The following is a 13,636-nucleotide window of genomic DNA, read 5'->3' as shown; positions in this document are numbered from 1 at the left end:
AAGAGTTATCATAAATTATAAATCGCCAAACATCCAACTTGACAACTCAACACATAAAAACAACTTGTTGCCTATTTTGTATGTAGATATTTGTTTTGATTATATGGCATGTATCTAGGTTGGTTTGGGAGCGTTGCTTAAGTTGATATTTTGGTATAGTTGGTACTTGACCTATAAGGTTTATAAAGTAGAATTTCATCCTTTGATCAGGAGGCAATTATGCTAGTTTATATAAGTTCAATTATACAAATTAGTCGGTTGGGCATTGATGCATCGAATGATAAGATATGGTGTTGTTCGATTGTGTTTTGCATGTCGCAAATTGGTTAAATTGAGTTGCGTAATGCTTTGGTATATTTAAATAGGTCATGGTCATGATTTGAATGCGTTGATTCTAGGCTAATTTTCTATATAGTCTTTGAGATAGGAAGAACATGTCTTGAGACCTTAAGGTTATATTTTATCATTTGGAATGTTGCATTAGGCTTGGTATCAAGACCGACCTTATAGATCTCAAGACAACTAGACTTATGTCTTGAGACAGAGTGAGTGTTGTCTCAAGACAATGCTACATCGACATAACGATCCATCCATATAATGCAATTAAGTGTTAGTTAAATATTAGGTAATAAATAAGCCGATATTTTCTTACATTCCACATTGTGTATAAACACCATTGAGAATAAAGAAAAATGATATTATTGTGATTAAAGAAATTTTATTTAAAACAAATTTTTCAAAAATTACAAGTGCAAAATGATGAATAAACTTCACTTAAAACATTAAATCCTAACAACTTAAACTTAATAGAAATCAATCTCTCCAACTTTAATAAGTAGATCAAAGTAAGACTCTTTAAATAATATCTTTGCTTGATCGAATAACTTCATCAATACCAATATTGTATACTGCTGTTTAAGCAGGTAATAATTGTAACAAGATACTTGCCTACACATGAATTCCAATGATCAGAAGAACCAGGGCAAACCAGGGTAAATTTAAGTTCCTAAAAGATGATTATCGATCTACTAGAATTTATGTAGGGTTTGATTGGTGAAAGGATGAAGTTGCCCTTAATAAAATTGTAATTTTCAATTGAGTGTCATAATTTTGCTATGAAATTTCACAATTTTCCCTTTTGTAATTGCTCGAGATTTGGCTAATGTCACAACATCGCGACATCAACTACTGCATGCCATGACGTAGGGCTTAAAAATGCTCTTATTTTTCCTTTAGCATACATGAGGTTGTGACATTAGCTAATCCACTTTGAGATGTCAGGCATTTCATGAGTTAGCCACAATCTAATCACGATATTAGGCATTGATCAACACCATTCATGATGTCGTGTTTTAGTTGATCCAATTCACGACTTAGCCTTTTCCATGTCACGACGTTCAATGCTATTTTCTATTACCTTCCTTGAAGTTGAGTTTTTCCTTTACAATCAAACACCAAAAAAATATAAATTAATATTATGTAAAGAACTATGGTAATATGTAAAGAACTAAGGCAATATGAATAATACAGTATTGTGATTTAATGAATGCTCTGAGTTACTTCATTAACAGTATAGTACTTATAGAGTGCCTTGAGTAACATATTACTGATCTCACAACTGTTTTGTATAACAACTTTACCAGATACTAAACTAATAGCTACTATCTGAATAACAGACTCCTTATCTATACTTAACATTCACCCATCCTCCCGACATGCAAAACCCGAAGATGACTCCAAAATCGAGCAAAGAAAGTGACAGAAAGTGGCTTAATCAGAATGTTAGCAATCTGATCACGAGCAGATACTTCACCACCAACAACAAAGCCTTCGGCAACTTTCTCACGGATAAAGAAAAAATTAAGCTCTACATGTTTGAACTTAGGTGGGTCAACAGACTGAAGTTGTAACTCCTTGAGCAATGACACCAACCAAGTATGATAACACTCTAGAATAACGTATTTTTATGAATTAATTATGTATTTATTCTGAATATGATCCTGCTAATTTGAGCTATTTTTGATCTTTTATCTCATAGGGACTAAATTTGAGGCAAAAGCAAAATTAAGGGCCAAAAGTGTGAATTTAGAGATAAAACGGGCCAATGTGCAACACAAGGAAAAGTTGATGCCAAAAGTGCAAGCATGGAGGACACAAGGGTTGAAATGTAAAAAGAAGAGATTTTATTCTATCATACTCTATTTTAATTATATTAGGATAATTAATATTAAGATAATTATTAAGGATTATTTAATTTTAGGATTTAATTTTATTTATTTTTAATTAAATGTATTTATCTTTTGGGAATTTAAGTAGGATTAGACTATCTCCCCTAGCACTATAAATAGGGGGTGAAGTGACTCAAAAGAGGATCCTATCTTTTTTCTGTAAACACTCTCTCCCCAAAAGTCTAGGCTTTTGTTCTTATCATATTTCCTTTCAATAAAATCTCTATTTTTATTATATTTATTTTCTTTTCCATCACAACCATGAGCCACTAAACTCATCTAGCCGAAAGTTGTCGATATTTCCCAAAAAGGGTTTATGAGGCTTAGAATCCGTACTTAGCCTTCTCAACGAGTATTCATCGTTTCTCTGCACTACGGGGCTGACGCTTCCGTCCATGTCCCTTAAGAAGTAATCTTTTCAACGTATGCAAATGTGGCCACTTTGTATGTTTTGGGAAGGTTGCACAGTCGGTTTGTTAGCTTACTGCGTCAGAGGTTGGCAAGCCCAAGAGACAAAATGGCGTGGGATTCTCCATTGAGAAGCGTTGATCTAGCATAAGACGATCCTACAGAAGCGATTGTTGGCTAGAGTCAGGTTCCACCAAATCGTAATTCTAAATCCTTAGAGCTGGTGGTCGTAGGCGTCCTCTTCCACTATAACTGGCTTATTCGGTTTGGGAAGCATCATCTAAAAGCTGAGGATTGAACTCAAGGTGGAACGAGGCAACTGGAGGCTGTAATCTCCCGTAAGAATTTCCTTTCTCTCAACTCTATTTTTAATTTCTCAAAATTTTGATTCAATATTCTTAATTCTGTTTTTATTTTATTTTTTTGTTTCCAGATCCAAACCTTTAATTCTGTTTTTTTTTTCAAGAACGCAGGTTTTATTGGGCAAGATTCTGCCTGGGATTTCACGGAACAAGATATTGTGCAAATCCAATCCCTGAGGATTTGACCCTACTTCCCTTTTACTATTCTTTTTCATTATTTATTAGGGATAGAATATTTTTGGTGCTTTCAACGAACGCATCAAAGTAACATCACTAGTAGTTGCAGCAGACTTTGTTTTTTTTAACTACTTATTTTTATTAATGCAGGAGATAAAATGCAATTTATAGAACTTTTACCACCCAAAACTGATTTTACGAGAAAGAAAACACGTACCAAACCATTATAGCTGAGGGAACACCAAGGCGAAAGAACTGAGGAACACCAAGAAAAGCATCCTTGGACAATGGTGAACGAGTTTTCTCACATGTAGATGAATACTTTACATAAATCCCAAGTAAGATCACATTCAACCATGTTGATAAACTAAAAGCTATTGCAGCTCCAAGATCACCTAAATCCAATTTAAACACAAGAATCCAACAAAGAGGCACATGGAAACACAGTATAAAAATTGAAGTTAAGAGCATTGGTAGAATCAAACTTTGCATTTGTAGAAATCGAGTCAAAGGTTTAAGGATGGTGCTTGCAAATAGTCCCGGGATTAACCATAGGGAATATTGGCAAGCTTTGTAGGAGATAAGTGTATCTTGGCCAACAAGAGGTAACAATTTGTCCATGAATATCCATAGCATGCAAATGGGAGGGCAAACTAAGATGAGCGAAATGATGGCACTGTAAGCATAGATTCCAAGCTTTTTGTATTGTTGTGATCCATAAGCTTGCCCACATAGAGTTTCCAATCCACCAGCCATTCCTGACTAGTTTGAATGAAAAACATTCAATTAGTTTAAGATGCTCCATCAATAGAGTAGCTTAACAGAAGAAAGAGTAGCTTACCAGAAGGCTAAAACCGGTGATATTGGTGAGGGATGTAGCAATGGCGACGCTAGAGAGAGAAAGCTGACCAAGATGTCCTACCATTATTACTGACACAACTTGCACAAGGTATTGTAGAACCGTCACCGCCACCATTGGTGCTGCTATTCGACTTCCCTTCTTCAGCTCTTCTATATATCCACCCCAACTTGTTGCCCATTTCTTCTCATCTTCTCTCTCCTCCAATTTCGCCATGCTTTTTTTGTTGTTTTGAATCAAATATTGGGGGAGCCAAGCAAATGAACCCATCTCTTTATAAATTTATAAACTGTGTTTATTTGGATTTCAAGCTAGAATCAAATAAATAAAGGCATAATCTCAAATGATAAAATAAATAAAATAGGACCAAAAAGTGAGACCATATCTGGGCTGAAATCAAAGCTGGATGATGTTACAGTCATTGCATTTATTATTTTCCCAATATTATATTATAATCACAAAGCACAAAAGATCCCTAAATTGTATTCTCTAAGGAAATTTATTTAATAATACTATACTTCTAAGGTAGTATTCCTGTCATTGTTATAATAATAACTAGACAAAAATATTTTCAAGAGATCTGATTTTTGGTTAACCTCTATCAATTTTGATTTTTTATAATTTTATATATGAAATTATTAGTACAATTATAGATATAGTATCGGGTTATGTTTACATATTGCATATAAAAATAAATTGATGTGTTTATTTCTTTAAAAAATGTGCAACTGAATCAAAATTATTATTTTGTGTGTGCATTTAAATCACAATAAACATTTCATTTGCACCAAATCAAAGTTTATGAATTAAATTACCATTGAATCAAAAATTTTGCTTAGTTTAAAAATTATCCCTTTTTATATCTTTAAGAATATTATATCGTATTTAAGTTTAAATGTGAAAAATATTGAAAAAAACACCCTTTAATTTTTTTTAACTTAACAAAGTTATCCTATTTAATTTCAATTTTATTATATTATGTAAGTTATAGGTATAAATATTTAAAAATAGAGTTCACATTATATTAATTTACTCCAAATAAATAAAAATTTAAATATGATTTAAGTATATAATTTTTATAAATTTATTTAAATTTAAAAGAACTAATTATATAAAAATTTCTATTAATTTAATTAAAACATAGTAGATTAACCTACAATTAACTTCTAAGCTTTCAGACTGATTTTTCTAATAAAATTTGTTATAATAAACTTTTATGGAAAATTATAGCAAACCTTTTGTGTGTCCAATTTTCTTTTTCTCTTTTTGATTCTTATTCGCTGTTTATATGGATGGATTCCAACCCATTATATTTTTCTTAACAATAAGCAACTAGCTGTCTCAAACAAAAAGGAAACTACAAAACTCTAAATCAATGTTGAAATAGTGACTAAAATGTCTTCACTCTAAAACTTTAAACCTTAAACATGCCTAATCTTTAATTGGCACTAGTAGTCAAAAAAGTAATTCAACTCAACAATTACAAGGTATTTTCTGATAACATTAATTATATAATAATATTAAATCATTCAAAGCATGAAAGAAGAAACTTGTGCTGAAAATAAATTCATTAAAAGCAAGTCTAAGTCCTCCATTAAAGGTTTAATAGTGTGGAAAATGATTAAAATTTAATTTTTCAGTGGTTTCTGGAGGCATAAATTCAATACATCCATATAGTATGAATGCTCATATTCCAGTCAAGTTGGGTCTTTATAAGGAGGCCTTTCCCCAGCTATTAGCATTCAGAATTACAACAACAAAACACAATTTCATTTCCTCTTGCTTCATTTATGATGATTAATACAATGTCAAGTAAGAGTTCTCATAAACTTGTTTTAGTTTTTGCAATATATTGTCTGCTTCTTCAGGAGAAATGTACCAAAGCTAGCGTGAAACTATTGTGCAAAGACAGTGAAAGAAGAGCTCTACTTGAATTTAAGCACAGCCTTCAAGCCATGAATTCGTCAGGCAACGACGCCCTTTCATCATGGAAAAGTGAGGAGTGCTGTCTTTGGCTTGGCGTCAATTGCAACAACCTTACAGGATATGTTGAAATGCTCGGTTTTAGCGGTCAATTATGGGTTGTAGCAGGTACAATTAGCCCTTCACTGCTTAAACTACATCACTTGACTTTTTTATATTTCGACAGGAATGATTTTAATGGAAGTCTCATCCCAGAGTTTTTTGGTTCCTTGAAAAAATTGAAAATACTGGATCTCTCTAATGCTAATTTTAGAGGTCCAATTCCTTCTCAACTTGGAAATCTTTCAATGTTGGAGACTCTTAGATTGGGTGGTAACGGTGGAGACGTGACGTATCGCCATAATTTCAAAAAAATGTTCAGTGTTGGAAAACTTGAGTGGCTTTCCCATCTTTCTCGTTTGGAAGAGGTTGATCTCAGTTTCACTAACTTGAGCTATGCCAATGATTGGTCTCAAGTCATTAGCCACCTTCCTTTCCTCCAAAAACTAAGTCTAAGACATTGTGATCTTACAAGCATATCTTCTTCATCACTTTCCCTTGCCAACTCTTCTACATCTCTCACCCATCTTGATCTCTCTGATAATAATCTCCCTTCTGCCATATATCCATGGCTGTTTAATGTTAGCAGCAACCTTGTTTCCCTTAATCTCTCAAGTAACAAGTTGAGAGGTCCAATTCCAGAAGCTTTCGGGAACATGATGGCTATTCAAAACCTGCATTTGAGTGATAATCTTTTGATATTAGCTGAGAATCAAGTTAGGGGAGATTCCGTGTTGAATGAAATCGGAAAACTACCAGATTTTATGGTTCTAGATCTTGGGTACAACCTTTTAAATGGATCCATAAGCAAAAGCATTGGACAACTTTCCAACTTGCAAGTCTTGCGGCTTGCAGGGAATTCTTTTGATGGTGATGTGATTTCCGAAGCTCATTTCTCAAATTTCACCTACTTACAGGAGTTGGATTTATCCTACACTTCTTTGACTTTGAAATTCAACTCCGGATGGATTCCTCCTTTTCAACTGAGTCAAATAATGCTTTGCTCTTGCAAGTTAGGGCCTCATTTCCCAGATTGGATTCGGACACAAATGGACGGCCTAACCCCTGACCTTGATATTTCTGCTCTAGATTACCTTGATATTTCTGCTTCAGGAATTTCAGATTCTCTTCCCTACTGGTTTTGGAACCCATTTCAGAGATTAAGGTACATAAACATGTCTTTCAATCAGATCAGTGGTACTTTTCCAAATAACTCTATCCACATAAGCCATCTAGATCTAAGATCTAATAATTTCTCGGGACCATTGCCACATTTCTCTTTAGATTTTTGGGATATAGGGACCATTAACCTTTCCAAAAACAAGTTTACTGGTTCAGGCGCTCCAATTTGCAATATTACCTATAAAGGTGTTTTGGCATTACTTGATCTCTCAAATAATTTATTTTCTGGAGTGGTTCCTGACTGTTTTGAAAGTTTCCAGTCTTTAACAGCTTTGAATTTGGGTGATAATAGTTTCTCAGGCTCACTTCCAAGCTCCTTAGGATCTTTGACTTCTCTTGAGATGCTCAGTTTACGTGGTAATAAATTCTCGGGAGAATTACCTTCATCTTTACAGAATTGTACCAAGTTAAAATTTCTAGACTTGAGTGATAATGAATTATCAGGAGAAATACCTATGTGGATCGGCCAGAGGCTTTCATCGTTGGTTTTTCTTAGCCTTCAAAGGAATCAGTTCAGGGGAATGATTCCCCATCAACTTTGTGAATTGAAATATCTACAAATCTTGGACCTCTCTGTAAATAAAATCTCTGATACCATACCACCATGTTTCAATAATTTCACTTCAATGGTAAAAAAAGTGAGTTTAGATCGAAGGATTGAGCTTCACCTCTTAGATGAAGTGTCTTCTCTATGGTTCATTCAGCTTAGGTATGTTGATGAGGCATTGCTTACATGGAAAGGAACAAAGCAAAGCTATCCACAACTTGGACTCCTACTAGCCATTGATCTCTCGTGTAACAAATTAACAGGAGAGATTCCTGAAGAATTAAATAGTCTTCAAGAATTGGTTGCATTGAACCTGTCAAGAAATTTTTTTACAGGAAAAATTCTTCAAAAGATTGGGCATCTAAGACAACTAGAGGTGCTTGACCTGTCAAGAAACAAGTTTTCAGGAAACATCCCAACGAGCTTGTCTGAATTAACATTTCTAAGTATCTTGGACTTGTCTTACAATGACTTGTCTGGAAAAATTCCAACCAGCACTCAACTACAGAGCTTTGATCCTTCATCATTTTCTCATAATAGAGGACTTTGTGGTCCTCCGACTTCACCGAATTGCTCAACGGTGGAACCACCTCCCGGCAAACCTGCAGTAGGAGGTGAAGAAGATTCTGATGAGTTCATGAAATGGTTTTACGCTGGCATGGGACTTGGATTTGCGGTCGGGTTCTGGGGGTTTTGCAGTGTTGTGTTCTTCAAGCGTTCATGGAGGCATTCATATTATCGTTACTTGGATAATGCAAAGGATTGGGTTTATGTTTCATTTGTTTTGCTGAAAGCAAGGTTTGTGAGGAGAATCAAAGGTCTTTCAACAAGTTGCACAAGGTAATAAATTGACTTTCTTCACTCCTTATCAATGTTCTTTCAATGTTGAGAAATATATCCTTAACTAAATAACAAAGTTCTATATAATTTTTTCCAGGTCTGATTAGAACTGCAACTGAAGGTGGTTTTCCTGCATGTGAGAAAATCTTAATAAAAAACTTATAAATTAATACATGTTTGTCCTTTTGATGATTTCTAATTTCTATGTACCAGGAAGAGATTTGTGATGACTTTCTTTGACTTTTTTGTAATATGTTTATCTTATATTTGGTTTGTATATTTCTTTTCTATCCAAAGTAAATTTATCAAAACAAGAAGACTCCTTGCTAATAAAAAGGGAACATATATTGATTGGAGAAAATTTATCAAAATTATAACAATAGTTTCCATAAAATGTTGAAATTTTCTTTATTTCTATGCTTAACTTACATATTGGTATTTAAACTATACTTTTTTCTTATTTTGATACCTAAACTTTTTTTTTTTTGCTACATAAGGTACCTAAACTACTTATTTTTCTCAAGTTGGTATCTCCGTTAGTTAAACATCAAATTTATTTATAGAAAAATCTTAACCCATAAATTGCTACTTAATCTATGTATTTTTTTTCCATTTTGGTGCCTATTTTATTATTATTATTATTATTATTTTGTTACAAGTGAAACCTTATGTAGCAAAATAGACAAAAAGCATTATTTTCTTTTATATATATTGGTTTTATTTATTTATTCTTTCTTTAGAATTCTAAACTGATGGTCAAACCAGTTAAGTCATTAATTCTCAGTTGGAAAAGTTTTTCCAATTCTATCAAATATTATTAAAAATTCAAAAAATAAAAATAAAAATAGAGATAACGGGGTTAATTGTCTTTTTAGCTTGGTTCAATCAATCCGTATCGATTTGCAAGTCAATTGGTTTAACCCCCTATCTCGATCTAGTTGTAAAAATGCTAGTTCTGATTGATGAAATAAATCGTTAGCATCTCAACCGGGAGAGAGATGATGTAAAAGAAAACTATAAAATAAAATAATTAAAAAATATTTTTTAAACTTTATATGATTGGCAAATTATTATTTGCTGATTTTTTTAACTGATATGTAATATAGTATAGTTTAAATGCTAATTTATGAGTTAACTCTTATTTCTAATATATAATATAGTATTAAAAATATATATATTTTAAAAATTTAAGAATACTCATATTGCATTATATTATTTAATTTTAATATCATTATTCTGTTTTTCATATTTATTTTTTTAACTTATGATATTTCAACCATTTAATTATTTTAAAAATTAAAAATTTAAATAAAATAATTATAAATACTAACATTTTAAAATGATTGTATTCTAAAATCTTGAAAATTTTAAAATTCCTATCCAAACAAAGTTCTGTTCATAAAAATCAATAAATATAAAATTATTGGACTGATATTTAAAAAATGACATAATTTCAAATTTTCAATAATTTTTACTCTACCGACTTAATTTTCGTCGATGTCAGAAAATTTGGTTTAAGGTTGAATTCCTTAAATTGATCATTTCAAAATTTCAAATCGAAAAATTAACAAGTTGTATGTGAGATTAATAATAAAACTGAACAGTAATTAAATAAATTAAGGTTTTTTTTTATAATGAGTACGATGACTAAATTATAAGGTGAGTAGGACGAAGAAATTTGATTGAAGCTTTGTACATGTCATTGATTAGCAAATGATCATGTCCTTAAAAGCAAATATTCCATGGTTAAAATAAACTTTGTGGCCAACCATGATCTATGTCATTAAGTTCCATTAGCTTATGCATAGTGACTTTATGACCATTAGTTTCTTTTATTTATTAATTTAACTAGTTAATTATAATTAATAATAGTTAAGTATAGTGGAAGGAAAGAGAGATAAGGCTTATTTTCCTCATCTCCCTCACGGTAAAGAAAGAAAAATTTCATGGTTCTTTTCTTCATTTACGTCCACTAGATTGCCCAAGGAAGGTGAGTTTTAGTTTGAATTTTTGTTGAAATTCTAGGCACTGATAGTTGATAAGCATAGCTCAGTTATTAGATTAAGTAATTGATGATGTTTAGTTGAGAAATTATATTGAATACTAAGTTAGAGAGAGATTAAAGATAAAGAACTTTAGATGAAAATTATGTTATAATGTTAGTAAGGTAATGGGTGTTATAAGAATAAGCTTGATTTAATCTTAAAGGCTTTAAAAACTTAATGTGGAATATTAGGGATCGAATTAAATAAATTGAAAGTTGTAGGAAAATTTTGTCATGAACTGAAAGTTTGAGGTCTCTAGTGGAGAAATATGAAGGCAAACCGAAAGTTACGAGCATTTCGAATATTAGGGCTTATACAGACTAAAATAGTTGCAATGTGTTATTGGTGGTGAGTAGGAGATTGAAGAAGAAAATAGATGGAAAATTAAATTAACTAAAACAAAAAGGCAACTCTAGTTGTCCACTACAACTTTTTCATTCTAAAGAAATATTATTTTATCAGTATCGTTGAAAAATTAACAGAAAAAGTAAGTCTAGTGTGGAAAATTGAAAAATTACATTGTAAAGCTCAAGTGGAATTTAGAACAAAAGCAAAACAGGCCTTAATTAATTAGTGCTTATTGTCAAAAAGTAATTGGACACAACAATTGCAATTGCAAGGTTTTTTCTGATTCATATTATTGAAGAACTCTAGACCCATTGTTCGTTTGCTTCCTATGAAACTGAAGAAGAAAATTGTGGGTAAATTAAATTAATTGAATTGAAACAGAAAGCAAGTCTAAGGTTTAGTAGGACCAACAAATTTCACCCTATGACACGTTATTGAGACATTATTCACATTTGAGTCGTAAAGTGATTAATTAAAGAAGAAAATTGAAAGCACAAACATCCATAATCTAACAATAATAATGTATTTTGCAAATAAGTATGGGGTGCAATGATAAGATTAAATGAAAATTAAAACAAAAGCAAAACAGGCCTTAATTAGTGCTTATAGTCAAAAAGTAATTGGACACATCAATTGCAATTGCAATTGCAAGGTATTTTCTTATTCATATTATTGAAGAATTCAAGACCCACTGTTTGTTTGCTTCATATGAAACTGAAGAAGAAAATTGTGGGTAAATTAAATTAATTGAATTGAAGCAGAAAGCAAGTCTGAGTCATCAATTAAAGGTTTAGTAGGACTAACAAATTTCACCCTATGACACGTTATTGAGACATTATTCACGTTTGAGTCGTAAAGACATCCATAATCGCTAATTGATGCTAACTATATAACAAGGTATTTATAAGATTAATCCCATCACATTTATAAATAAGAGTTTTAATTTTACAAGAAAATGTATCACACTTATAAATAATAACTCTCATTTAAAATGTCACTCTAAATTTATCATTCCTATTTTTGTCATCATTTTCTTTTATTAATTTGATCACCTAAAAAAGAAATCTATCAAATTTGTCACTCTACCATTAAAACGGTAACAGAAGACTAACTGTGCATTTATATGTATTTTTTTTTGGGTGATGAAAATAGAAGTAACTCTTATTTAGAGTGGCTAACAAAGTAGTTTACCATAATTTTAAAGTGATCAAAATAAGAATGATTACTATTTAAAATGATCAAAATAAGAAATTCGCAGTAAACATTCTGTTACAATTTAATGGTGGAGTAACTAATTTAATCAATTTTTTTGGTGTCGAAATTATAAAAAAAAAGATTGGGATGACCATAAGAACGACTGGCCCCTATTTAGAGTGACTAGTGAGGTAGTTTACCCAAATTAAAAATTGAATTGTGAAGAGCTTAATTTACAATATATCATTTTTTTTATAGTTTTTATAAAAGCTTTAAAAACAATTAGAATTTTTTTATTAGTACCACATTTGAATTATTAAAATAATTTATATATTTTAATTATGTTAATAATTCTATTAATTACATGAAATAAATCTATATTGAATATTGAATATATTAAAAATACTTCAATTGTGATTTGAATTTTTTATTATAATATTTGAATTGTCAAATAACAAATGACATAATTATAATTAATTTTTTATCATATAAATTTTATATATTCTTAAAATATTTTATTATTATGTTAATAATTATTAAAATGTAAGTATATAAAATCATTAAATATATTAAAAATTAAAGATAAAAGTAAATATAATTTGATAAATTTTAAAAAATAAAAATCCAATTTCAATGTTTCTCTACAAAATGTCGTCAACTTATTTCATTCCTCATTTGTTTGATTTCAATTTCTTAAGAGATTCATTTCGACTTTTTCGTTTCCTTTCCAATTTATTAATATTTTTATTCTAATGGCTATTAAAAAATTTAACACCTATAATTTAATTGTCCACACAGTTTTCTGCCTTCACTTTTTTCAATAAATATAATAAAATATTATTAATATAATATTTAAATTATAATTACAGTTAGATTCCAAAAATGTAGAAAAATTAAACGGTATAAACAATCCTTTGTGTTATTATTTTCTCTATTTTATCACAATATCACCTTCAGTGGCTACTATAAACATCACTATAATGACCCGAAAGTCAGTGGTGTCAAAAGATACGATTTTGGAATTTCCTTTTTGTGAACCAAGCTTGTAAATATTTAATAAAATATTTTCGGAGTTATTATATTAATGAATTGAAATTCGAATAGGTAATTTTATCGAATTAGTGATTAATTAAAGTTTAGGGGCTAAATCGTAAATTTTAATCGCTATAGATTTTTAATTAGAAAATGGGTTGAGGACCTAAATTGCAATTAACTAAAGGTCTAAAATTTGCAATTAGACCATAGTGGAATTCATAATGGTGGACGGTAAGGATTATGTATGTATATAAATAATTAAAATTAAAATTGAATTAATAAGTTAAAGTTAATTAACTTAATATAATAAACATAAAAATAGGGATAGTCGATGAAAACAACATTTTCATCATCTCTTTTTCATCTTCTACCCACAGCTAAACAAAGAA

At 30.6% G+C, this 13,636-nt stretch overlaps 2 protein-coding genes across 2 annotated transcripts; one reads left to right on the top strand and one right to left on the bottom strand.

The window, feature by feature from the left end:
• Nucleotides 1-3,138: 3,138 nt before the first annotated feature.
• Nucleotides 3,139-4,250, bottom strand: LOC107902863 (protein DETOXIFICATION 14-like). Its single transcript, XM_016828975.2, has 2 exons — nt 4,017-4,250; nt 3,139-3,937 (listed from the first exon to the last, which is right to left on the bottom strand). The coding sequence occupies exons 1-2, from the start codon at nt 4,248-4,250 to the stop codon at nt 3,371-3,373; spliced, it is 801 nt and encodes a 266-aa protein (XP_016684464.2). The 3' UTR covers nt 3,139-3,370.
• A 1,548-nt stretch (nt 4,251-5,798) lies between these two features.
• Nucleotides 5,799-8,710, top strand: LOC107944928 (receptor-like protein EIX2). Its single transcript, XM_016878750.2, has one exon. It carries the CDS (start codon nt 5,825-5,827, stop codon nt 8,627-8,629), a length of 2,805 nt encoding a protein of 934 aa, XP_016734239.2. The 5' UTR covers nt 5,799-5,824; the 3' UTR covers nt 8,630-8,710.
• Nucleotides 8,711-13,636: the final 4,926 nt, after the last annotated feature.

This window comes from Gossypium hirsutum, chromosome D05 (assembly GCF_007990345.1).
Source record: "Gossypium hirsutum isolate 1008001.06 chromosome D05, Gossypium_hirsutum_v2.1, whole genome shotgun sequence".
NCBI lineage: Eukaryota > Viridiplantae > Streptophyta > Magnoliopsida > Malvales > Malvaceae > Gossypium > Gossypium hirsutum.
Note: the sequence above shows the minus strand (reverse complement) of the source record. Positions and strands in the feature narration are given on the sequence as shown.